Source organism: Elephas maximus, chromosome 13 (genome assembly GCF_024166365.1).
Source record: "Elephas maximus indicus isolate mEleMax1 chromosome 13, mEleMax1 primary haplotype, whole genome shotgun sequence".
NCBI classification, from domain to species: domain Eukaryota; kingdom Metazoa; phylum Chordata; class Mammalia; order Proboscidea; family Elephantidae; genus Elephas; species Elephas maximus.
Genome location: NC_064831.1, coordinates 21,288,125 through 21,315,768, shown reverse-complemented (window position 1 = coordinate 21,315,768; position 27,644 = coordinate 21,288,125). Strand labels below are relative to the sequence as shown.

The window sequence follows — 27,644 nt, the reverse complement described above, 5'->3', positions numbered from 1 at the left end:
GTAAGCCTCATGCATATTTGAATAAGTAGCATTAAGTATATTTGCAGTCACGTAAAAATACCAATATCGTATCGTACAAATAAAAGCAAAACCAGGTAAAAATCACTTTTAGAATGTTTATTTACAACTCAATAGTATATCTTTGTTACAGATTGAATTATGTCCCCAAAAAATATGTATTGAAGACTTGGCTATCTGTACCTGTGGATATGATCCTGCTTGGAAATAGGGGGGTTTCTTTTGATGTGTTAATAAGGTCATACCAATGCCGGATGGGTCCTAAGACTAATCACTTCTGGGCTGAAGAAAGAGTAGAATAGACATAGAAACCCACACAAGGGGAAGACAGATACCATGGAATACCAACAGTTGTTGTTGTGGCTGTTGTCGCTAGGTGCCACGGAGTCAGTTACAACTCATAGTGACCCTGTTGGCACTAAAAACCAAACCCACCACCATGGAGTCAATTCCAACTCATAGCGACCCCATAGGGTTTCCAAGGCTGTAAATCTGTACAGAAGCACCTTTCTCCCATGGAGTGGCTGGTGGTTTTGAACCGCCGACTTTTTGGCTGACATTAGATCGCTTTAACCACTGTGTCACTGGTTCCTCTGGCAGGTACTAGATGCTGAAATAGACAGGAAATGGCCTCTCCCTAGAAGCATGCCCTGAATTCAAATCTTGAGCCTCCAGAAGTTGGAAGAAAATAAATTTCTGTTCTTTAAAGCCACCCATTTGTGGCATTTTTGCAAGCACTAGGTAAGACAATTGTCAAGTAAAAATCTTTTTTAATGTAAGGGAGGAATGCTTTCTTAATCAGACCTTTAAGGATAGGTTCTAAAACTTGGCTCCACAAACTCTTCCTTATTCTCTTAAGCTACTTAAACACTGACATCAACAATAATTATAAAAATGGAGAAGTAAATCAAATGGAAGTAATGGAAACAAAATTTTGGGGTCACCAAAAAAAATGAAACCATCAAATAAATTAAACTGATTTCCTATATATTGAACTATACCATGAACTAATTATATTAGAAAGAACTGCTGCTTTGTATCATCAAGAACATATTAAACAAGTACTCTTATTTGGGTATTAAGTGTCCAGTTTTCTTAGACAACCTATGAAGTAATTTCCCTATAACTGAACACTCGAATAATCACTGAACATTTTTCATGGACTGTTGAATTCATGGGAATCTCTGACTTTCTAAAAGTAAAAATTATGTACCCATTGCTGTCGAGTTGATTCTGACTTATAGCGACCCCGTATGACAGAATAGAATTGCCCTATAGGATGTTCTTGGCTGTAATCTTTATAGAAACAGGTCACCAAACCTTTCTCCCATGGAGCTGCTGGGTGGGTTTGAACTGCCAACCTTTCAGATAGCAACTGAGCACATAATCATTTGTGCCACCAGGGCTCCTTGTATATGTATAGCTGCTCTGTAAAGATTTACAGCCTTAGAAACCCTATGGAGCAGTTCTATTCTGTCCTATAGGGTCATTATCAGTTGGAATAGACTCAACTGCAATGGGTATGTGTGTACATATATATATATATATATATATATACACACACACACATAAATTGATTATATGATTTCTGTAATAGTTTTTATTCTTATTGAAAAAAATTAATATGGAAATGTACTGTTTTTGTAGACTATTTGATATAATTCCTATGTAATATTTGTATGTTTTTCGCCATGTGCCACTAACTCATTTTTTATTTCTATTTAAACCAGTATCAGACCAACTCAAATAGAGTAGAAGATGAAAAAAAAAGTCCCCAGAGTAATGTGATTCATCACTGACAAACCAAAAAAAGGGGGGGTGGCATTGAGGGCCTTTCAATTTCCCTGATAAAACTCTCAGATACCTGAGAGAAGTTAAGTCTGAGTGAACACCAAGGAAACCTAACTACAGAAAGCAGAGGTCTCTCATTTAGGAATCGTTCGTTCTCATTTTAAATTCAATACTGACTCAGTAGTCAAGATAAAATACTAAGATAGCCTCAGATTTTCAGTAAATATTTAATTCACTCTATCTAGATTTTTTAAATTTTTTTATTGTGCTTTAAGTGAAAGTTTATAAATCAAGTCAGTCTCTCATATAAAAATTTATATACACCTTGCTATATACACCTAATTGTTCTCCCCCTAATGAGACAGCCCGCTCCTTCCCTCCACTCTCTCTTTTCCTCTCCATTCCGCCAGCTTCTGACCTCCTCTGCTCTCTCATCTCCCCTCCAGATAGGAGATGCCAACATAATCTCAAGTGACTACTTGATCCATAGATTTTTTTTTTTTTTTAAAGAACTCTGCATTTCCGAGTTAGAATTTCTCTACTGTTCCTTGTTCTGTATCATAAGATGATGGCTGAGAAAAGAGGGTTTCCCCTCAAGGTTACACTAACCCAACCTCATCGACCTGTTGGAGGTAGGTTGAATTAATCTTCTGCAAAGGCATGAGTGCAGAGCCTCTCCTCTGTAGACTTTTCTTTAAACATCCCTCACCAACTCTGCACTTCAGCAGCCTGTCTATGGGAAAAGGGCATTTGTCATTGTTTCCATGCTAGTATTTCAGTAACCCATAGAGGAAACAGAAGGCTTCTTCTACTACATCTCCAGATTTTGGATGCGGGTGGAGAAGAGAGTGATATCTACAGTGATATTAAAACCAACACGAAGTCCTGGTCCACATGGAAGCAGTCCTGAGTCTGGTTATAGTGAGTTCTAGACACCATTTTCAAAGAGCAGTTCTTACTCATAATAGTATATGTCATAAAACCCTCTGTTCACGTTCATTTCTGGCTTGTCCCAAACTCAAACCATATGCTTTTTGTGGGTCTTTCTGGAGTTCAACATCACTAACTTTTCCCTGTCTCCTTGCTCACAAACACACACGCAAAGTTAAAATAAGATAAAATAATAGAACACATATTTTACCAACATAGCAAAGACTCAGCTTATCAAAACTTTGCAAACTGCTTGCCAGTATGAAAGTCACTGCACAGAAGTAAGGCTTTCTATTCCAATGCCTTCCAAAAATCTCTTATACTTTGGCTTCCCCTACCCCATTTAGGTGTCATTATTATCAATTCTCTATTTGAATATTGTTCTATTCGGTGGATATTTTCGGTCTACATCTTGAAAATCCAACTTGTATTAGTCTTTGGATAACTATCTGTGACGCTTCTTTTTAACCCATTTGCTTTTGCTAATAAGAGCTCTAATAATAAAATTAATAACACCTACTATATTTTAACACTCGGTATATTGGTGCTAATCCTTTCAATGCATTGTCTCATTTCGTCCCCACTATAAATTGGATAAGGATCCTTGGTGGTGCAAACTGTTAAGCATTCGGCTGCTAACAGAAAGGTTGGCAGTTGGAACCCACCCAGAGGCTCTGAGATAGAAAGACCTGGCAATCTGCCTCCATAAGATTACAGTCAAGAAAACCATATGCAGAAATTCTACTCTGTCACAAGGCTTTGCTATGAGTCGAAATGGACTCGATAGCACACAACAACAATCCTACTGCTAAGGAACATGGGAGCTCAGAAAAGTTCCATAAATTTTCTGACATCACGGTTACCATGGAATTCAAATAAATGCTTGGGTTGTTTCGTCTTGGTTTGGTTTTTGATCAGGTGAGGAGACAATACCCATGATACTAGTCATTGTCTTAGTTTCCTAAGGCTGCTGTACCACAAGTGGGTGGCTTTAAAGAAAAGAAACTAATTTTCTCACAGTTCTAGAGGCTGAAAGTCCAAATCGGGGTCTTGGATGTATCAATTCCTTCCTTGTAGGCAGTCCAGGGTGCTCTTTGGTTCCTTGGCACATACACAGTCTTCATATGGTGCCTGTCTTCCCCTGTGTGTGTGTGTCTGTGTCTCATCTGCTCCTTTTATAACGCAGAACTGGTGGGGTTTAGGACACACCCACCCTGGTATGACCTCATTAACATAACAGAGAAAACTCTACTTGCAAACAAAATTACGTTTACAAGTACAGGAATTAGGATTCCAACACATATTTTTGGGATATTTCAACCCATAATAATCATTTTATGGTATTGCCTTCAAACAAATCTCCAACTGACAAAATTTGAACTCTCAGGGCCTCCCTTTAAATCGTGTCTTCAGCATCTTGGTAGAAAAAAAAAAATAAGCCATTAATTTTCTTTTAGAATGTAGTATGTGAGAGATCAGATGAATTTCCAAAATAAAAATGACAAGTATGATAATAAGACACAATAATAAGAAGAATGGTTATTATTTTTATAGCAATGTACGTGGTACAGTTCTAAGTGCTCTCTATATTCTACCCCATAAAATTTCCATGACAACCCATGAGAAAAGAACTGTTTGTGTTCCCTTTAAAAATGGGAAAATTGAAGCACTGCACCACACAAGGTGGATCTGGCAGTTAGGCCACATTGTCAGGTAAATAAGAGGTATAAACCTGTTTTTATTATTATTCTGTTACAAGTGGTAGAATCTTAAACCAATGCAGCTGAAGGCCTTGCTCATTTCCCTTCCCTGGAGTCACAGTTCAGTTCAGTAGTCTCTACAGCACCTAGACATCACATGAACGGTTGTAGGGCAGAGCACCGGGTTTTCTGACATCACCTGGAGATTTCAGCATCCCCTGAGATGCACATCAATCCATCTAGTCCTCTGCCATAGGTCACTGCTGTCATATCATGTCTGTCTTAGACCCATCACATCTAATACCTCTCCCAGCTACATCCTTGGTACTCTAGGACTCACAGAAACACTTAGCTACTTCTGAGCCAGGCTCAACCCCTGGAGAATTTTCACGGTCATATTTAAGTCCATCTATATTGGTGGTTCAGTGGTGGAATTCTTGCTTCCCACGTGACAGACCAGGGCTCGATTCCTAGCCAATGAACCTCAAGTCTATCACTGGGGGCTTGTGTGTTGACATGATGCTGAACAGGTTTCAGCAGAGCTTCCAGATCAAGGGAGACTGGGAAGAAAGGCCTGGTGATCTACTTCTGACAAATCACCAGTGAAGACCCTGCAGACCACAATGGTCTGATCCCAAACCGATCATGGAATGGTATAGGACCTGGCGACTTTCATTCTGGCCTTGTCTACTCGATCATTCCCATATCAAGCCAAAGTGTGCAACAATTCTGTGGGTCATGCCATATCTGTAGGCTAAAAATTTACTTAGCAACAAAGCCCAGACCACCACTGCTCTCAGAGCCCAGAAATCAACGTGGAAACTGTGATTTCCCCTAGGTTCAGTCTGGGAATAAGAGAGAGAAAAAACTCCCTTAGCTCCCCTTTCTGGGCCACATCTCTTATCCAGTCTGGACACAGCAAAGCCCAGCTCTAAATCTTTTTTGTTTTCCCAAATCAATTGTTAATAATGCAGCCTACGCCTTTGAAAATCAAATACCAAAAATCTGACTTCTTTGTTATCAGCAGACTTCTGTGTCATCCTTTCCCTAAGGCAATGAGAAAACTCTAGCTGCCTAGGATAGGAAAAGGGGCGGGGAATGCAAGGGATCTGAGAAAGGAAAGGCTTTGTCAATATCTCAGAATATTTTCCTGTCACTGGCTTGGCATTTACTAATCTATGAGATTAGAAAAGCAGTATTTATTTATGAGGGTGATGGTGATAATATATGTTTTTAAGTGGGAAAATAAGAATATTTGAAGCATATTCAAGGACTCTTTCAATTTTTAATTGACACTGCATTTAAAATTCTAGAACACTAAATATCCCATCATTTCCTAAATACACTTTTTTTACAGTTATCTGCTGTCATAAAGAACGCAGCCTAGGAAACCCTATGGGCAATTCTACTGTGTCCTATAGGGTCACTATGAGTCGGAATTGACTCGAAGCCACACAGAAATAAAAACATCACAATGATGACAATGTCAGGCAGTTTGATATAGATTTAGCTATTCTCATTTTAGCATATTACATTAAAGTTGATGGTTTGTCTTTTTTAAGCTTAAAAACAGGAGGATAGCATGTATTAGTATACAATCCTGTACTATGTATTAAAATACATTTAAAAATGGCTATTTATTCTCAAAATAACATTGGGAATATTGAAGTAGTTGAACTCTTGCCTTTTCAAAAAATACAGACCTACTTTAAACCTCAAATACATTTATCTGTGTTTCTTCAGTGATGCTTGGGTTGGTTACCTCCATACACACTTTCTTCTTGGAGCACTTCCTATTAGATAGAACACAAAAGGCAGTGTCTTAGCGGCCTTGATTTTCTTTATAAGTTGTCCAGGATAATATTACGTCCCTTGATTTCTTTTGAGTTGCCTCCAAAGATACTACCAGTTACCAGCTGCTGTTGAATCAGTTCCAAGTCATGACAGCCCCACGTGTGTCAGAGTAGAACTGTGCTCCGTAGGGTTTTCGATGGCTGATTTTTCAGAAGTAGATTACAAAGTCTTTCTTCTGAGGCACCTCTACGTGGACTTGAACCTTCAAGCTTTTGGTAAACAGCCAAACATGTTAACCATCTGCACTACTGAAGGATTCCCCAAAGATGCTAAGAGCCCAGAAAGACCCCAGCAAGCTGTAATTGTCATTAAACTTCAGGAGGTGCCACACGACTCCATCGATGAATTGCTCTGCCTGGCCAGGCTGCATCCCAAGGTTTACTCTAACGGACCAGAGCACCTCTAGTCTTAGGGACCGTTACTTTCTGAGCAAAAGATGTTCCAGTGGGTCCCAAGAAAGGGTGCTGAAAGTTGAGTAAATACATTGGAATCAGCAACGCTACACTTTGCACAATTCCAGACTTTGTATGTTAATTAATTCCCTCTTCTTTCATTCATCAATAAGCATGTACACGTCATAACTGTAGTATTTATTCTTTCATTTAATAAAAGATGAGACCTTTCAACACATGAGCATCGTCACATCCTCGTTTGTTCTGGACCCCTCTTGACAGAGGCACCAGTTCCTCAAGTTTTGATTATTCAAAATCCAAACATCAAGGAATCCGGGAGTGGTGTTCTCAGCCCTACAATCTATAGGAACATTTCTGAAGTGTACTCTGAGGACTACCTGCAGGAGAACCACCTGGCGGGGGGGGGCGGTTATACTGATGAAAGAGCTGAGTCCTGAGTCCCACCCCACCCCCCAGAAATTCTGATTTAATAGAAAGGAATGGAGCCCAGGAATCTGCCTTTTTTAATGAACACCCCTGGTGACTATCAAGCCTGTAACAAGCTTTTTAATGGTTTACTTTCTAAAGAAGACAATTTTATTTTATTACCCACACAGAGTACCTGGAAAGAAATTTTTCTAAACCAGAAATTTTCAAACTTTGGCAGGCTTCATATCACCTGTTGTTGTTGTTAGCATCCCTATATGACAGAGTACAACTGCCCTACGGCTGTTTAAGGGAACAGATATAGCCCTATCTTTCCTCACTCAGAGCTGCTGGGGGATTAGAACCCTGACCTCTCCATTAGCAGCCAAGCATGCCACCAAGGCTCCTCAGGTCACCTGTAGGGATGTTAAACACAGGTTTCTAGCCCCCGCCTGTAGAGTTTCTGAGTCAGTACCTTGCTGTGGGGCCTGAGAATCTCTCTTTCAAGTTCCCAGGTGATACTAATGCCAAGGTCCCAGATCTACACTTCGCAAACCACTGAACTAGACAGATAAGTTTATACAAATGCAAAAGCAAATACTTTCCACGATGTTTTCCCAACTCTCATATTAAAAGGGTTCAACAAACTTAAAGACATTTCTTTGGTTCCGGAGTTGTTGCTTCATCATATTAGCGTGCGTTATTAATTTCCAAGTGAGTATATAGGATGCAGCATTTGCCAAACATATCTTACTACAGAACTCTCTCTTCAAGGAGAATCCTTGGAAACTACCTGAGCAAAGTTTGATATAGCACCATGACAAGTTAGTGCACCCAGGGAACTTGGACCTTCCTCGTCCCTATCCAGACCTTACTCCTTGCCCCCAGAGCCAATTCCAGGGGACTCTGATAACACTGGAGAAGACAGACCCACTGTTCAGAACTCAGTTGGCGTGCCCAACCCACTTTCCCATAGAACTAAATTTAACTAACGAAAACAGTGCTTTAGGCTTTTATATACTTGACACACTTTGTGAGAGCTAGAAAGAGACATACTTTAACTATGTTAAAAACACCTTAGTAGTCACTGAGGTATACAAAAATACACGTTAAGAAAATTATTTCCTACCATACTCTAATAAGAAGATAAACTATGTACATGTTATTGTTGTTAGGTGCTGTTCAGTTGGTTCTGACTCATAGCGACCCTGTATACCACAGAAGGAAATACTGCCCAATCCTGCACCATCCTTATAATTGTTGTTATGCTTGAGCCCATTGTTGCAGCCACCGTATCAGTCCATCTCACTGAGGGTCTTCTTCTTTTCTGCTGGCCCTGTACTTTGCCAAGGATGGTGTCCTTCTCCAGGGACTGATCCCTCCCGACAACATGTCCAAAGTATGTAAGACGCAGTCTCGTCATCCTTGCATTTAAGGAGCATTCTGGTTGTGCTTCTTCTAAGACAGATTTGTTCGTTCTTTTGCAAATTCGTGGTATATTCGATATTCTTCACCAACACCACAATCAAAGACGTCAATTCTTCTTCTGTCTGCCTTATTCATTGTCCAGCTTTCACATGCAAAACTATGCACATACATAAATAAGCATAATATGATGCAGATTGCAATAAACCTGATTGTCACTGATGGTTACAATGGGCAACTTTGCTAAAAAGGAGAGATACCCCCTCGCATAGACAGTTTTTTTTTCCTATTACTAAATCTAACTGTCCACTGAAGTGCAAAAGGGGGTTTAGTTGACTTGAAAGGATCCCATAATGCAGTGCTTCCAAAACTTGCTCTAAGAATCCCTGAGAGCACTTATTGCAAATACATATCTGCAGGCCCCATACTGTCTATGGATTGAATTATGTCTTCCAAAAATATGTGTCAACTTTGCTGGGCCGTGATTCCCAGTATTGTGTTGTTGTCCACCATTTTGTGATCTGATGTGATTATCCTATGTGTTGTAAATCCTAACCTCTCTGATGTTAATGAAGCAGGATTAGAGGCAGTTATGTTAACGAGGCAGGACTCAATCTTCAGGATTAGGTTGTATTTTGAGTCAATCTCTTCTGAGATATAAAAGAGAGAAGCAAGCAGAGAAGAGTGGGACTTCATACCACCAAGAAAGAAGCACCAGGAGTGGAGCACGTGCTTTGGACCTAGGGTCCCTGTGTTGAGAAGCTCCTAGACCAGGGGAAGACTGATGACAAGGACCTTCCCCCAGAGTCAACAGGGAGAGGGAGGCTTCCCCTGGAGCTGGCACCATGAGTTCAGATTTCTAGCCTCCTAAAATTGTGAGAGAATAAATTTCTGTTTGTTAAAGCCATCCACTTGTGATTTTTCTGTTGTTAGCAGCACTAGATGGAGCCCTGGTGGTGTAGTGGTTAAGAGCTCAGCTGCTAACAAAAAGGTCGGCAGTTTGAATTCACCAGCCACTCTTTGGAAACCCTATAGGGCAATTCTATGCTGTCTTATAGGGTTGCTATGGGTCAGAATCAAGTCAATGGCAACAGATTTTGGTTTTTTTGGTTGATGGTGGGTGCTTTTTCTTTTTGGGGTTAGCCCTAGATAGCTAAGACACTGCCCAAATAAATCAGAACTCCAGTGGAGAAGCCTGGAAACCTATGCTGTTGACTGGTGCCCAGTTTCCAAATTTGGTTTTAGTATAAAAGAGTAGGTTTTCTGTGAAACATCTTTGTGGGCAGAGCTCCACTGATTCATTCGATGAGTAAATATTTTTTGAGTTCATGCAGCATGCAAGATGTTTTTTATTCATGACATCATTATATCATTTTTAGTTAAAAAAAAATCTTTTTTTAGTAAAAATAAAGTTATTTTGATTGATGCTGTTCATACAACACTACAAATACATACCAGAAACCAGGTACTGTAAAACAATATTCTCTTAGCACGGTACTGTTTACACTACGCTGTCTTGCCTTATGAAAACTCAGACAGTCAGATTTCAGTGAGATAGATAATAAAGTAAAATTAAATGGAAAGCAGTTCTGGTCATTGCTCCATACACCCTTAAAATAAGAATGCTATTAAAACACAGAAACACATATACTAAAAGCTGTTTTGTTAAATATGCTAACTTCCCAACTTTGCAATGTTGGCTGCATTTCCTATGTTCTATATTCTTGCCTTCCGGTGGGAGGGGGTAATGGGTGGGAAGAAGAAGAAAATGCTTTGGGAAAACTGCAAAAGAAGGTAAAAACTAATTACTAAAAAATCTTGAAGATTTTGCTATTTAAAAAGAGCTCTCTTCACAAACTATGTGCTCTGACTTGAAAAGTTTAAGCAGATTTGTCCTGCTATTCTAACTAAACATAGACAAAATTTGTTTGATATTTTAAAGTTCTCCACTTCCATCCTGACAACACCTCTCTCTCCTTTCCCTCTATTTTTTTCCCCACCTTGTGAGTGTGTTTATGCCGAGGTACAAGGAAGGGAAAGGGGGTAGTGTTAAGAAAGAGAAAGTAAAGAGAAGAAGCAAAAGCAGCTACGTAATTTGGATATTTTGGGCTGAAATGTTGCAACTAAGGCCATGTCTTAGTCATCTAGTGCTGCTATAACAGAAACACCACAAGTGTATGGCTTTAACAAAGAGAATTTTATTCTTTCACAGGCCAGTAGGCTAGAAGTCCAAATTCATGGTAACAGCTCCAGGGGAAGGCTTTCTCTCTTTGTTGGCTCTGAAAGAAGGTCCTTGTCATCAATCTTCCCCTGGACTAGGAGCTTCCCTGTGCAGGAACCCTGGGTCTGAAGGACACGCTCTGCTCCCAGCACTGCTTTCTTCGTAGTATGAGGTCCCCTCTCTACTCACTTCCCTTTCCTGTTATCTCTTGTAGGATAAAAGGTGGTACAGGCCACACCCCAGGGAAATTCCCTTTACATTGGATCAGGGATTTGACCTCAGTAATGGTGTTAGAATCGCACCCTAATCCTCTTAACATAAAATTGCAATCACAGAATGGAGGACAACCACACAATACTGGGAATCATAGCCCAGACAAATTGATACACACATTTTTGGGGGGACATAATTCACTCCATGACAGGCCATATATATGGTATCCCTTAAAACAGAAGAAGGGCAAGAGAGCAATGGTGAGGGACAGGGATTAGAAAAGAGCACAAAGCTCATGATTTTAAACATTGCACCATCTATTCATGGTCAAAACGTAGCAAACTGGAATAGCCCGCTTGTAAAAGCTCAGTTACATATGCGGCCTGCAGAGAAACCAGAGTGAAAGAAAATCAGCCTCTTCTGCCAGTCTCCCAGCAACTCATCTCATGAATTGAAACACTACCCACAAAAAACAACCCTACATTCTGGAACACTGTCATCGCACCTCATTTCCATTACTACCTCCTGAGGTACAGGTAGATATGTGGGAACTCACGAGCATGGGCATGCAGTGTTCACCTGCTCCACAAGGTCAAACAAGGCCCTGGGAGCTACTAGGTTAAAGTCTTCAGAACATTGCAACCCCACTTTTCACCCATGCTTTGTAGATACACAACAAACTGGTACATGTTTGCAAGGGCAGTCAATGCCTCAATGTATCCAGAGCCAAATGACTTATCTACTTATGTTACCGGAGAGAATGCCTCGGTTCTTGTCTTCGGTGTAGGAAAGAATTCAAACACTGAGACAAGTAGTGCCAAGTGAGCAGAGGTTTATTAGCTAGCAGAGGGTTAGTAGCAAAAGTACATTTGGCTAGGGAGCGTCAAGCGGGCTACTCAGACAGAGAGAGTCTGAGTGCCCCAATACAGTCGCTTTCTTAGAGTTTTATACCCTTTTCTTTTACCTCCCCCTTACATCTTTCTCATGGTGCTGCCTTCCCTTTTGTTGACTTTCTATGGGCTGGACCACTCTGATGGTTTAAGGTTTAACTGCCAAATCAGGGACCCCTGGAGGGACCACTTCCTTTCTTTCTTTCCTGAGTGGAAGCTCTCCCCCTCCCCCTTACACTTACATGTTTTACTTATAACATTTATAAATATGTAACAATATATAACACTAATAAGAAAATTAATTTGGTACATAGTTTTAGTAAAACCTTAATGATTTGTAATGCTGTCATTTATTCCATGAATAAAAATGATAATGAACTTATCATTTTTAATAGTTACTTCTGGTTGCTTTTAAATAAATTTTTGTATGATTCACACAATTCTGATTTAAGAGAGGCAATGACAGAAATGAAACAGACAACAGAAAAACAGGAATCAAAAAGGAACAGCTAAATATTTAAAGTCAAAGTCACATAAACATTAGAATTGTATAGATAGAATGTTGTTAGTTGCCATTGACTCAGCTCCAATTTATGATGACCCCGTGTTGAACAGAACAAAACATTTCCCGGCCCTGTGCCATCCTCATGACCATTGGTATTCTTGAGTCCATTGCTGCAGCCCCTGTGTTCTTCGGGTGCCTTCCAACCTCAGCGGCTCATCTTTCAGCACTATGTCAGACATTATTCTGTTGTGATTTCTAGGGTTTTCATTAGCTAATTTTAAGAAGTAGATTGCCAGGACTTTCTTCCTAGTCTTTCTTAAAACAGAAACTCTGCTGAAACCTGTCTACCATGGGAGACACTACTTGTATCGGAAATATCAGTAGCATAGCTTCCAGCATCATAGCAACACAAAAGCCACCACAGAACAACAAACTAGCAGATGGGTGGTGGATAGGTAGAATGTAACTAATCAATAATTTCTTTGCCCAGTTTATATAACAGACTGAAAACAAAACACAAAAGTGATCTTATTTGCATTCTTTAGTTTTACTTATTTATTTATTGTGGTGAAATATGTTTAACAAAACATTTGCCATTTCAGCCATTTTTACTGGTACGATTCAGTGACATTATTTACGTTCCCCGCATTGTGCAACTAACACCACTATCTGTTTCCAAATTTTTCATCACCCTTAACAGAAAGCCAGTACTCCTTAAACAGTACCTCCCCATTTCCACCTTCCCCCCGCCCTACTGACAACTAATAAACTTCGGCCTCCATGGAGTCACCTGTTCTGGATGTCTCACGTAAGTGAGGTCATACAATATTTATCCTTTTGTGTGTGATTATTTTACTCAGCATAATGCTTTCAAAGTTCTTCCATGTTGTAGCATTATCAGAGCTTTGTTTCTCTTTTTGGTTAAATTATATTCCATTGCATGTATATGTTGTTCTTAATCGCTGTGGAGCCTGCTCCAACTCATGGTGACCTGTTCCTATGCCATCTTCGTAATCATTGGTATGTTTGAGTCTATTGTATGTATATAACATATTTTATTTATTCATTAAAAAAGAAAATTTTTTTTTGTTGATGGATGCTTGGGTTGTTTCCACCTTTTAGCTATTGAAAATAACCCTTCAATAAATATTAATATACTAATTCTTTAGTTATTTTTAATAATTCTGTTTCTTGGTCAAATCACTTAGCCTTCTCAGAATCAGTGTTCCCATTTGCAAATGGAGAGGATAATAACGACCAAATAGAGTTATAATGAGGATCAAATAAATTACCTAGTACAGTACGTACTTGCTAAATGTTAGTTCTCTCAGTGCTGAAGTGTTAATAATATTCAACTTCTCTGTTAAGATGGGGAAATCAATATCTCTCACAGAATTCTCCCCTCACATATCTAAAGATATGAACCAATTTTTTTTAAAAAATGAGAACTTGATGGGGGGGAAGTCAATAAATCCACCAAACCAGGAAAGGGAGACAATCCATTGCTATAAACTTCAGAACTTGACAGCCAAGGAAACAAATAGATGATTATGAAGCCCAGTAAAGCAGAACATCCCATAAGACTCCTGACCCTGTCCCCAGAACCAGTATGAACCAATATGGCAGATACAGAAAAATGTTGACCGTGTCACTAACATTTCTGTAGTGGTGTCACAAAACTAAACTACACGAAACTCTGTATTTAGAAAAAAACTGCACTGCTTTGTTCTCCTCATGAGCTTCTGCCTGAGCTTCCAAAATTAATTAAATGCCCTATCATATTTAAACCATACTTTAATCCAGTAATTCAAGTCATCCGCATACCCATCTGGGTTTAGGGAAGAAACAGAAAGCACTCTAGGTGTGTTAAACAGAAAGACATTAATTAGAGGAATCAGACACTCACAAAATTGTCAGAAGGGGTGGAAGAGTGGGAGTCAGTAGGGTCCCCGTTGGAGCCATTGAATTCAAGAGCACACCACCACAGCTTCAATCTGGAAATTGAGACAGTCGCTGCCACCCCCACTTTCAAAATCCTGCTGCTCCCGTAAAAACCCGATACCTACAAAGCTGACAACACCCCGACCGCTACCACTGTTGTTTCTTAACGCTTATGTCTCTGTTTTATACATGGCAGCAGAAAAATGGCCCCTACCCCACTTCTACCAACCAAAACATATGTGAGTGTATCCCAAATCCTGACTGTAAAAAAGATGTGAAATATTGTTTTAAGACTTTTGGTATCTACTCTATAGGAATGCACCAATGAAGGGGAGTAGACTACAGGTTGAACGAACAACCTACAATATCCACCACAGGTAGATTGCAATTTTATACTACAATGGCCATTTCCTTCACAATCTATCCCTTTGGCAATTTGACCTCCATCTTTGCCTCTTTACTTCATTTAACCTAGGCCAAAAATGGCTCTGGATTTCAGTCAACAATCTAACAAAATACTGCTTAAGAAACTATGGTAGAATTCCCATGTTTATTAGTTGACCAAATAAATTTATATTCCTTCCCCTTAGAATCCAATCCCACACAAATTCCTTGGGTTTCTGCTTATATAAAAATGGCAAAATCTTTCAGTATATCAATCTTCTCTTCCTAGGTTCAACTTGTACATTTTTCCTGGTACCTGCTGTGATCTGACTCTGGTTATAATAGGTGGGGAGACAAAGAAGCATAGTAATGAAAGGGCCTGAGGAGAATTGGCAAGTTACTTCTCTGTGTGAAGTAACTAGCATGTCTCCAAGCAAACTATAACTAACTTCATGAGACGGGGGAGGGAAGCTTCTTCTGCTGGCGAGAGAGGATTGGTGAGAAGGGGACTTGGGGTACTGAGACTCAACTCAACACACTTGAATGTCCAGTTACAATTTTCAGGGTTCCTTTCTTTCCAAATCAGTGTCCTAATGTTCACTTAAAAAATGTGGTAAAATGTGAATTCAACTTATATGGTAATTTAACAGCCTATCGGAAGTTCTATCTGATTTTTGGCTACATCAGCTCTGAGGCCACAATAGACAAAAGGTTATCTTAGGGCAGTCCTGGAAGCTCCTTGGTTCTCTGAACTTGTTTTGAACTGATAATGTAAACCCCTGAGATTATCATTTTATTTGTTTAATCTCTCCAGGGAAGTCATAAGTAGCCATCCCATCCCATAACCCTTGAAACTTCTCCTTTTCATTCTAATAATTTACTATAACAACCACTTTACTAGGGTCTAGCCTTCTGATACGCACTTAATTCCAGGAAACCTTAAGTGATCATTTAAGTAACTTTTTTTTGTCACTACGTGCCATAAACGATGAGAATTCCATTTTCCAATGCTAACAGTATTGCCATTATCTTCAAAACCAACCCAATGTTTCTGTCCTTGAGAGTCTGTTAGCTGCAAACTCTTCTAGAAGGAAGTAATATACACCACTCTAGATTTTTTTTTTTTTTTGCTTAAGAAAAAAGAGATTTCACACAGAGAATAGTGTGTTTATAAAATAATTGTAAAGGCTATACGAAAGCAGGATGAGAGGAGGGGAACACACTACCATAGTTGTAAGCCCAAGATCAAGAAGTATCTGCTCCTGCCGCTGCTCATCGTTTCCTCACACGTGTGAAGCAGAACCCTGAGACTGCCTGCTCTAACTGCCCCAACTCCCCACCACCCGCCCCAGATAAACTTCTAGTCTCACATTACTGTATCCAATTGGTAGAAGCTTATGTATAACAAGAACGCTACCTGCTTAGGATCTGGAAAGCATAGATGTAAGCTACCAACTTCTAAAGTGCAAAAGAAAAAAGCGTTCTGAAATGAGGGTAGAATGGAAGAGCAAGCATCCACAGAGTCTGCCACACTGTTGACAAGTCGTAGCCTCTGCTGGGCTGGGCCCGATGAGTCTCTCAGATTCTCTCTCCCTCCTAATATGTCAGCCTCCTGATGCGGGGTGGCGGAGGGAGGCTTAAACTGACTCCTGGGTGTTCAGTGGCTGGTATTGGGTATGTCTGGTGTGATATCTCCCGTCCATGCACTTATTAAATTCCCCTCTGGTGTCTCCTGCCAAAGTCTGCAGCTGGTAAAATTCAGCTGTCTCCTTCTAAACTGGGGTATCCTTATACTACTTTGCTACTTTTGTTTATTTTGAAATCCTCCTTAATTAAAAAAAATAGCTTTAAAACAAATGAGAAATGCTAAAGGAAGGAGAATGTTATAAACATAATGTTTAAATCATCTTCTTTCCAATTTTTCATTTTTAGTGAGACTTCTAAAAGGAAGTCAGTTTTACAATTATACATACATTAAAGTTAAATTACCTTTCCTTTCCCAAAAGTATCACCATGGAGGAGTTAATGAGGAAAGGAAAAACAAGAAAATAACCTGAAAAAGTGTGTGCGGAGGGGTTGCACAAATTACGCTAAATCAGGTATGAGCATGCTCCAATAAACTTGACCTTGTGTTTTGGGCAACTTGGTGGACCGCGGGGACCGCTCCGCAATCCAGAGAATGTAGCAGTAGTAGCCAGCTGGTACAGGGAAAGATAACGAGTCCCATTTTGGAAATGTTGGATTTGAAGTGCTTATAAGGAACTGAATGCACACTAAATAGAAAAATTGTGAGTCGGAGCGATAATCTGGAAGTTCTCATTTGACTACGGTTAAAGTCAGCTTCACTAAATTCATGCACCCGAACTCAGATCTCAGAAATGGACTACATGACAGAAATAACTTATAAAATCAATGCTAGATTTGATTTAATACTTACCTGCAGAAATAGGATGGACATTTACCACTTTTACCATCGGTTTATATGCTTGTGCACCCTTCAACAGTCCCGGCAGCATTCTGAAAAACTTTAGGACCTGGGGCGAGAATCGCGTTGAGCTGTCCCAGTGGAGTGAGGGCTTGTGCCTTTTGCTGATACCTCCAAAGCGGCTGAGCCTGCATCTTCATTCACTAGTCCTTTCTGTCACATGATGGGATATATCGTCTCTTTTTTTTTTTAATAATAATTTTTTGTATCTTCTGTGAAAGTTTACACAGCAAATTAGGTTCTCATTTAACATTTTCTATACAGTTCAGATACAGTTCAGTGACATTGGTTATTTTTTTCACAATGTGTCAGCATTCTCAGAATTTCCATTCCAGTTGTTCTTTTTCCAGTAACCGAGTTTCCCTGCCCCCCTTACTTTCTCATCTTTGCTTTAGAGTAAGCGTTGACTATTTGTAAACTTTTTTTTTTTTTTTTAAGGAGCATAGTACACATGGGTGATATTCTTTATTTTATGAGTCAAACTGTTATTTACCTGAAAGGTGACCTCCGGTAGTAGTTTCAGTTCAAAATTTAAAGGGTATCTTAGGGTGATAGTCTCAGGGGTCATCTAGTCTCAATCAGACCAGTTAGTCTGGACTTTTTAAGGACTTGAGTTCTGTTCTACATTTTCTCCTGTTCTATCACAGTTCATCTATTGCGGCCCTGATCAGAACACTCGGTAGTGGTAGCCAGGCACCATCCAGTTCTTCTAGTCTCAGAGAAGATGGTTCAGGTAGACTATTAGTCCTGTAGACTACTTTTGTCTCTGAGTCTTTGATTTCCTTCTATCTCTTTTGTCCCAGATTACTACAGACCAAGAGTTGTATCTTAGATGGCTGCTCCCAAACTTTTATAACCCCAGACACTACTCACCAAATTACGATGTAGAACATAAACTTTATGAACTATATTATGCCAATCGACTGAGTTGTCCCACAAGACTATGGTCTGAAGCCTTCAAACCCAGTAAACCACTCCCACGAGGTGTGTGGTTATGTCTAACTGTGTCACCTATGTGTATTATTATATGTATGAATGTATATGCATATTCACACATATGTGTACATATATATGCATAAAGATACACCTATACACTCATGTATGTATATATACACACATGGTGGCATAGTGGTTAAGAGCTATGGCTGCTAAGCAAAAGTTCAGCTGTTCGAATCCACCAGGCACTCCTTGGAAACCCTATGGGACAATTCTACCCTGTCCTATAGGGTCGCTATGAGTCAAAATCGACTGGACAGCAATGGGTTTGGTTTTTTTAATACACATATATGCATACATACATACATATGCAACCCTACATATATATTTTGGTTGTTGCTGCTGTTAAATTTGTTGTCTCTTATGTTTAAAAAAATAATTTAAAAATCTTGAGGAATTTTGTGAAGAAAAATTACTTTCCTCAAAAGTGATGACTAACTATTCTTTGTTTTTTTGTTTAAAAAGTGATATAGGACTTTAATATAAGAATATGAAATATATATGAAAACATACATAAGCACCCAGAAGATAATCACCATTAACATGGCGGCGCCTTTTAAAAAAAAAAAAACAGGAGTATGATCATGCTGATCCCCTTATTTTTTAACTTTCTTTTTTACATAATGCATCATGTCCATCTATCCATGTTAATACATCTCTAACATCACTTTTGTTATTGTTGTTGTTTTGTTTAACATCACTTTAAATTAATGTAAAAGTTAGAAAATCATAATTAAAATGCTAAGAACAGTGTCATGTATTTCAGTATGTTTTTTATAGTATTGTTTTTCAAAGTGTGATCCAAACACTAACTGCCAAAGAAGTGTTAAAAATGCAGACTAGGGGGTCTCATCTGAGAATGATGAAATTGGGATCTCTAGGTGGAGGACCCAGTAATTCACATTTGTAGCAAGCTCCCGGATGATTCTAATCTCACAGTTTGAGAGACACTGGTTTCGTTTAAAGTTGTTGTTGTTAGGTGCTACCAAGTCATTTCTGACTCATAGCGACCCTATGTACAAACGAATGAAACATTGTCCAGTCCTGCACCATCTTCACAATCATCGCTATGTTTGAGCCCATTATTGCAGCCACTGTGTCAATCCATCTTGTCGAGGGTCTTCCTCTTTTTTGTTGACCTTCTGCTTCACTAAGCATGATGTCTTTCTCCAAGACTGGTCCCTCCTGATAACATGTCCACAGTACCTGAGACGAAGTCTCGCCATCCTTGCTTCTAAGGAGCATTCTGGCTGTACTTTTTCCAGGACAGATTTGTTTGTTCTTCCATTCAGTGTTCTTCACCAAACCATAATTCAAAGGCATCAGTTCTTCTTCAGTCTTCCTCATGCATCGTCTAGCTTTCTCATGCACATCAAGCAAATGAAAGCATCATGGCCCCCTAGTCCTCAAAGTGATGTCTTTGCTTTTTAACACTTTAAAGGGATCTTTTGCAGCAGATTCACCTAATGCACTAAGTCCTTTGATTTCTTAACTGCTGCTTCCATGGGCATTGATTGTGGATTCAAATAAAATGAAATCTTTGACAACTTCAGTGTTTTCTCTGTTTATCATAATGTTGCTTATTGATCCAATTGTGAGCCTTTTTGTTTTATGTTGAGGCGTAATCCATACTGAAGACTGTAGTCTTTAATCTTCATCAGAAAGTGCTTCAAGTTCTCTTCACTTTCAGCAAGCAAGGTTGTGTCATCTGCATATTGCAGGTTGTTAATGAGCCTTCCTCCAATCCTGATGCCCTGGTCTTCTTCATGTAGTCCAGCTTCTAGGATTATTTGCTCAGCATACAGATTGAATAAGTACAGAGAAAGGATACAGCCCTGACCCACACCTTTCTTGACTTTAAAACACTCAGTATCTCCTTGTTCTATTTGAATGACTGCCTCTTGGTCTATGTACAGGTTCCTCATGAACACAATTAAGTGTTCTGGAATTCCCACTCTTTGCAGTGTTGTCCATAATTTGTTATGATCCACACAGTCAAATGCTTTTGCATAGTTAATAAAACACAGGTAAACATATCTCCGGTCTTCTCTGCTTTCAGCCAGGATCCATCTGACATCAGCAATGATATCCCTTATTCCACGTCTTCTTCTGAATCATTCTTGAATTTCTGGCAGTTTCCAGTTGATGTACTGTTGTAACCATTTTTTGTTTATCTAAATTATTTTACTTGCTTGTGATATTAATGATATTGTTTGATAATTTCTGCATTCTGTTGGATTGCCTTTCTTTGGAATGGGCACAAATATGGATTTCTTCCAGTCAGTTGGCCAGGTAGCTGTCTTCCAAATTTCTTGGCATAGATGAGTGAGGGCTTCTAACTTTGCATCCGTTTGTTGAAACATCTCAATTGGTATTCTATTAATTCCTGGAGCATTGTATTTTGCCAATGCCTTCAGTGCAGCATGGGTTTATTCCTTCAATACCATTGATCTTTTATCATATGCTACTCCTGAAATGGTTGAATGTCAACCAATTCTTTTTGGAACAGTGCCTCTGTGTATTCCTTCCATTTTCCTTGGATGATTCCTTCGTCATTCAATATTTTGCCTGTAGAATCCTTTGATATTGCAACTTGAGGCTTGAATTTTTTCTTCAGTTCTTTCAACTTGAGAAATGCTGAGAGTGTTCTTTCCTTTTGGTTTTCTGTCTCCAGGTTACCTATCATTATAATCCTTTACTTTGTCTTCTCAAGCCATTCCCTGAAATCTTCTGTTCAGCTCTTTCTGTTCATCACTTCTTCCATTTGCTTTAGCTGCTCTACGTTCAAAACCAAGTTTAAGAGTCTCTTCTGACATCCATTTTGGTCTTTTTCTTATTTCCTGTCTTTTTTTAATGATCTTTTGCTTTCTTCATGTATGATATCCTTGATATAATCCCAGAACTTGTCTGGTCTTCAGTCATTAGTGTTCAAAGTGTCAAATCTGTTCTTGAGATGGTCTCTAAATTCAGGTGGGACATACTCAAGGTTGTACTTTGGTTCTTGCAGACTTGTTTTAATCTTAACTTCTACTGCGATTTGCATATGAGCAACTGATGATCTGTTCTGCAGTCAGCCCCAGCCTTGTTCTGACTGATAATATTGAGCTTCTCCATAGTCTCTTTTCACAAATATGGTCAATTTGATTACTGGGTATTCCATTCAGTGAGGTCTACATGTATAGTTGCCAATCATGTTGAAAAAAGGCCTTATTTTCACCAATACGTCAGAATATTTCTTTAAAAAAAAATTCTACTATCTGATTTTTATTTTAGGAGACGGCAATGGATGGCCTATGCAACTCGACAAATATTTTGCAAATTACTACAAAATTACTACTTCCCTGAATCCATCTGAGACAGAAACATCTGAATGCTGTAAGTAACCTGAGAAGTGAGTCTCTTTTCCCATGAGTTCATAAGACATCATGTTTTTAAAAATTTCATTTCATTTTTTTAAGTTATTTATACTTTTCTAGTTGCAACCTTCATTAGAAATGCAGCCTTAGTATGGGAATTTTACTTTAAAATGACTTAGGGACTTTAAGTGTAAAAGTAAAAAATAATATCAAGTATTATTGTGAACAAAATTAATGTCAGTCGGGATTGCTGTTTTTACATAAATCCCCTTTTCACAATCACTAACAACCTTATAAACGCTGATGTAAAGGAAACTGAGAAAACAGAAGCATGGAGAAGCTGTATGGATTTTAATATTTGCAAGTGAAAAATCGCCCAGGAACTAAGCTATATTTTAGAGCTAAAAAAGCCTTTTTAATTGTAACTTGCTGCGTTTAGCCATATACCTAAAGCTTGCAAAAATATGGAAGGGCTTTGGGGTGGGGAGTGGGGGGTGGGGAGGTGGGCCATAACTCTCTAATATTTTATATCAGAAATACCTATGAAAGAGAACTCCTTTTAAACAAATTTTATCTGTTGTCATAAATTTTTCAACCATAAATCTGTGCCTTGGTGTTGTAATTTTGACCCTAGCTTTTCAAGACCTGGGTAAAAAGAAGGGAGTGAGGGGAGGAACTCTTACTACATATTTTCCTTTATGTTCTACTACAAAGCCCACCTTTTCTAAGTTTTGGTATCTTTATCTTCACTATACAAGTGAGATTAATTTTAAAAAACTACTAACAACCCCCATTTTCAGGAGATAATACATATCTGCCTGTGAGTCTCCCAGATTACTCAGCAGCTATCTATTCTACCAATTCCCAAGATCATGGACAGCAGATTATTTGGTCATTAAAAAGTCAAAAGCTTTTGAGAAAAACAAAGTTAACAGATAGAATTTAATTGCTAATGTAATAAAAAAAAATTCAAGGGATTAGGCTGCAATATCTCAAAAAGTAGTTTTTATTTTTTTTTGTTTGTTTTATTATATATTGTTTTCTGTTTATTTCTTAAATTTTAATTAATTCTTTTATAACTCATCTTATTCCCAAAGGAATTTTAGCTGGTTTATAATAAAAATATTTAACAGACATAAACCATTAACATGATATAAAAGGCAAAAAACAGGTGGTAGAAGGGAAGAGAAATAGAGGGAAATATATATATATGGAAATCCTCGGTGAGGAAAGCTCAGCACCTGAGTACAGAGCTTAGTTCTGAACATTGTGGTCACTAGGTCAAAGAAGGAAGCACAATGGGTCACATGACTTTCAGAAATCTGGTTTTTGCCTGATGCCATGCATGCTCTGGGAAGAATTTTTTACAAGTATATTTATCTAAGAGAAATAGAACTACACAATAAATGATATATTAACATATACAGAAGTAATTGGAAATCCTGGTTAAGAGCTATGGCTGCCAGCCAAAAGAATGGCAGTTCAAATCCACCAGGCGCTCCTTGGAAACCCTAAAGGGCAGTTCTACTCTGTCCTATAGGGTCGCTATAAGTCAGAATCGACTCGAAGGCAATGGGTTTTGGTTTTGGTACAGAGGTAATTTTTCAGTGCTTAGTGAAGAATAAATTACATAATTTTTAGTTAGAGTTTTTTAAAGACAATCCTGAGGGAGAATAATTAATAATTTAATATATTTTTCAAACTTGATATCAGTACAAAAATTGAATGGAAAGTGTAGTGTAAAATTTATGACTGAAACTTGAAGCCCTGCTGGTGCACTGGTTAAGAGGTCGGCTGCCAACCAAAAAGTCAGCAGTTGGAATCCACTAGCCGCTCCTTGGAAACTCTGTGGGGCAGTTCTACTCTGTCTTACAGGGTTGCTGAACTGACAGGAATGAGTATAATGGGTATTGTGCCCCTTTATCTAAATCAGATTATTATAGGGATTTATGAGAAATTAAGCTAGTGAGAATGGCTTACAATCATTTTTGATTAAGTGAAAGAATGAAAGGAATTTACACTTATAAAATCACTTCTCAAGAGCATGATTGGGAAAAATATAATATCCAGTGTTAACCAATATATGAATAAAGCTTAAATTTGGGGGGATTTTGAAAGTACATAAATTTGGAAAGAATTATTAACTCTACCATAATTTCACTACCAGAGGCCACCAGCATTAACTTGCTGGTGGATTACCTTTGTCTCCGTTATCAATTGCTGCTATAACAGAAAGACCTCAAGAGAGTGGCTTTAACAAACAGAAATTTATTTTCTCACAATTTGGAGGCCAGAAGTCAGAATCCAGGGCATCAGCTCTAGGGTAACACTTTCTCTCTCTCTGCCAGCTCTGGGAGAAGGTTCTTGTCTCGCTTCAGCTTCTCTTCATTGGTTCTTTGGGGATTTTCATGTGGCATGGCATCTATCTCCCCAAATCCCTGCCCCATTGTGCTTGCTTGCTTAACCTGCTTTTATATTTCAGAAAGATTGACTTAAGACACACCCTTTACTAATACTACCTCATTAACATAACAAAGAAAACTCATTCCCAAACAGGATTATAACCACAGGTATAGGGATTAGGATTCACAGCATGTGTTTTAGGAAGACACAATTCAATGCATAACATTCCACTCTTTGCCTCCCAAATATTCATGCCCTTGCTACGTGCAAAACACATTTGCTCCACCACATCATCCCAAGAGTCTTAAATGAACTCCAATTCCAAAGTCTCATCTTCTGAAGCATCTAAATCAAATATGGGTGAGAATTTAGGTGACCCAATCCTTTTGAAACAGAATGCATAAAGATTGATATCCTAGGCATTAGTGAGCTGAAATGGACCAGTATTGATCATTCTGAATCAGTCATATGGTCTACCATGTGGGGAATGACAACTTGAAGAAGAATGGCGTTGTATTCATCATCAAAAAGAATATTTCAAGATCTATCCCGAAGTGCAATGCTCTCAGTGATAGGATAATATCAATACGCCTACAAGGAAGACCACTTAATATGACTGTTATTCAAATTTATGCACCAACCACTAAGGCCAAAGATGAAGAAATGGAAGATTCTTACCAAGTCCTGCAGTCTGAAATCAAACATGCAATCAGGATGCACTGATAATTACTGGTGACTGGAATGCAAAAGTTGGAAACAAGAAGCATTGGTAGTTGGAAAAAATGGCCTTGGTGATAGAAAAAAGGCAGGGGATCCCATGATTAAATTTTGCAAGACCAACGACTTCTTCATTGCAAATACTTTTTTTCACCAACGTAAACAGCAACTATAAACATGGACCTTACCTGATGGAATATACAGGAATGAAATCAACTATATCTGTGGAAAGAGACATTGGAAAAGCTCAATATCATCAGTAAGAACAAGGCTGGGGCTGACTGCAGATCAGACCATCAATTACTCATATGCAAGTTCAAGTTGAAACTAATGAAAATTAGAACAAGTACACGACAGCCAAAGTACAACCTTGGGTATATCCCACCTGAATTTCGACACCATCTCAAGAATAGATTTGACACGTTGAACACTAATGAACAAAGACCAGATGAGTTGTGGAATGACATCAGGGACATCATACATAAAGAAAGCAAGAGGTCGTTCAAAGGACAGGAGAGAAAGAAAAGACCTAATGGATGTCAGAAGAGATTCTGAAACTTGCTCTTGAATGTCGAGTAGCTAAAGCAAAAAAGAAAAAAAATTGCTGAACAGAAGATTTCAAAGGGCAGCTTGACAAGACAAAGTAAAGTATCATGATGACATGTTTTCGAAAGACCTGGAGATAGAAAACCAAAAGGGAAGAACATACTCGGCATTTCTTAAGCTGAAAGAACTGAAGAAAAAATTCAAGCTTCAGGTTACAATACTGAAAGATTCTACAAGGAAAATATCAAATGATGCAGGAAGCATCAAAAGAAGATGGAAGCAATACACAGAGTCATTATACCAAAAAGAATTGTTTGACATTCAACCATTTCAGGAGATAACATATGATCAGGAACCAATGGTACTGAAGGAAGAAGTCCAAGGTGCACTGAAGGCATTGGCGAAAAATGAGGCTCCGGGAATTGAATGAATACGAACTGAGATGTTTCAACAAATGGATGCAGAGCTGGAAATGCTCACTCGTCTATGCCAAGAAATTTGGAAGAGAGCTACCTGGCCAACTGACTGGAAGAGATCCATATTAATGCCTACTTCCAAGACAGGTAATCCAACAAAATGTGGGAATTTTTGAACAATATCATTAATATCACATGCAAGCAAAATTTTGCTGAAGATCATTCAAAAGCACATGCAGCATCGACTGGAAACTGCCAGAAATTCAAGCCGGATTTAGAAGAGGATGTGGAACCAGAGATATCATTGCTGATACCAGAGGGATCCCGGCTGAAAGCAGAGAATACCAGAAAGATGTGTACCTGTCTTTTATTGACTACGCTAAGGCATTTGACTATGTGGATCATAACAAATCATGGATAATATTGTGTAGAATGGGAATTCCGGAACACTTAATTGTGTTCATGAGGAATCTGTACATGAACCAAGAGGCAATGGTTCAAACAGAACAGGAGGATACTGTGTGGTTTAAAGTCAGGACAGATGTGAGTCAGTGTTGTATCTTTTCACCATACCTATTCAATCTGTATGCTCAGCAAATAATCTGAGAAGTTGGACTAAATGAAGAAGAACAGGGCATCAGAATTGGAGGAAGACTCATTAACAACCCGCATTTGCAGATGACACAACCTTACTTGCTGAAAGTGAAGAGGACTTGAAGCACTTACTGATGAAGATCAAAGACGATAACCTTCAGTATGGATTACACCTCAACATAAAGAAAACAAAAATCCTCACAACTGGACCAGTGAGCAACGTCATGATAAAAGGAGAAAAGACTGAAGTTGTCAAGGATTTCATTTTACTTGGATCCACAATCAACAGCCATGGAAGCAGCAGTCAAGAAATCAAAAGACCCATTGCATTGGGCGAATCTGCTGCAAAAGACCTCTTTAAAGTGTTGAAGGGCAAAGATGTCACCTTGGGGACTAATGTGCACCTGACCCAAGCCATGGTGTTTCCAATCACACGCAAAAGCTGGACAATGAATAAGGAAGACCAAAGAAGAACTGACACCTGAGATTGTGGTGCTGGTGAAGAATATTGAATATATCTTGAACTGCCAAAAGAAGAAACAAATCTATCTTGGAAGAAGTACAGCCAGAATGCTCATTAGAAGCAAGGATGGCGACACTACACCTCACATACTTTGGACATGTTATCAGGAGGGACCAGTCCCTGGAGATGGATATCATGCTTGGTAAAGTAGTGGGTCAGAGAAAAAGAAGAAGGCCCTCAATGAGATGGACTGCCACAGTGGCTGTAATAATGGGCTCAACCATAGCAACAATTGTGAGGATTGGGCAGGATAGGGCAGTGTTTCGTTCTGTTGTGCCTAGGGTCACTATGAGTTGGAAGCAACTCGACGGCACCTAAAAACAACTGCATCCTTTTGGCCAACCTGAGTGGCAGCCCTACTCTCCAGAACCGAGTTGGTAGAGATCTGACTCTTTGAAACCTCGGAGGCCATGGCTCTACCTTTTAAAACCCGGGAGGTGAGAGCTTCACCCTTGGAAACCCAGGAGGCTGTGGCTGCTCAGCCGCCCTGCTTCTCATGCTTCTTCCAAAAGTTCTGCTGATCTCTGAGCTGTTCCTGGGATGATCCTTTTCTTTTCTTGGAGGACAACAGATGTAGTTCTTTGGCTTATTTCCTACCCATAGAATTCCAAGAGGCAGACAGCTTTCCTTCCTTTCATCCTTCTCTGTTCCCTTCAGTGTAAGCTGATGGGTTTTCTGCTGTAGTAGTTGGTTCGATCCATCAGTTACAGGCTTAATCTCTTTAGCAAAAGATAGTGTAGCCACGTCCTTGGTGAAAGTTCTAAGACACATGTCCTTAGTTTGTACAACAGAATTTTCCAAATCTTCCAGCTGTTTTCATTCTGCACAGTTCATTTTTAAGCCTCTTTCCTCATTTTACTTTTAGTGGCAAGGAGAAAACATGCAGCTCCTTTAAGATCTTGCTTAGAAATCTCCTCA

At 39.0% G+C, this 27,644-nt stretch overlaps 1 protein-coding gene across 1 annotated transcript in view; it reads left to right on the top strand.

Annotated features, from left to right (window-relative positions):
* Positions 1–27,644, top strand: part of RXFP1 (relaxin family peptide receptor 1) — a 134,634-nt gene that overhangs the window by 26,158 nt on the left and 80,832 nt on the right. Inside the window, exon 4 of the mRNA XM_049852805.1 lies at positions 21,445–21,546. Within this exon, the coding sequence (XP_049708762.1) occupies positions 21,445–21,546 (102 nt within the window). The remainder of the gene's footprint in view (positions 1–21,444; positions 21,547–27,644) is intronic.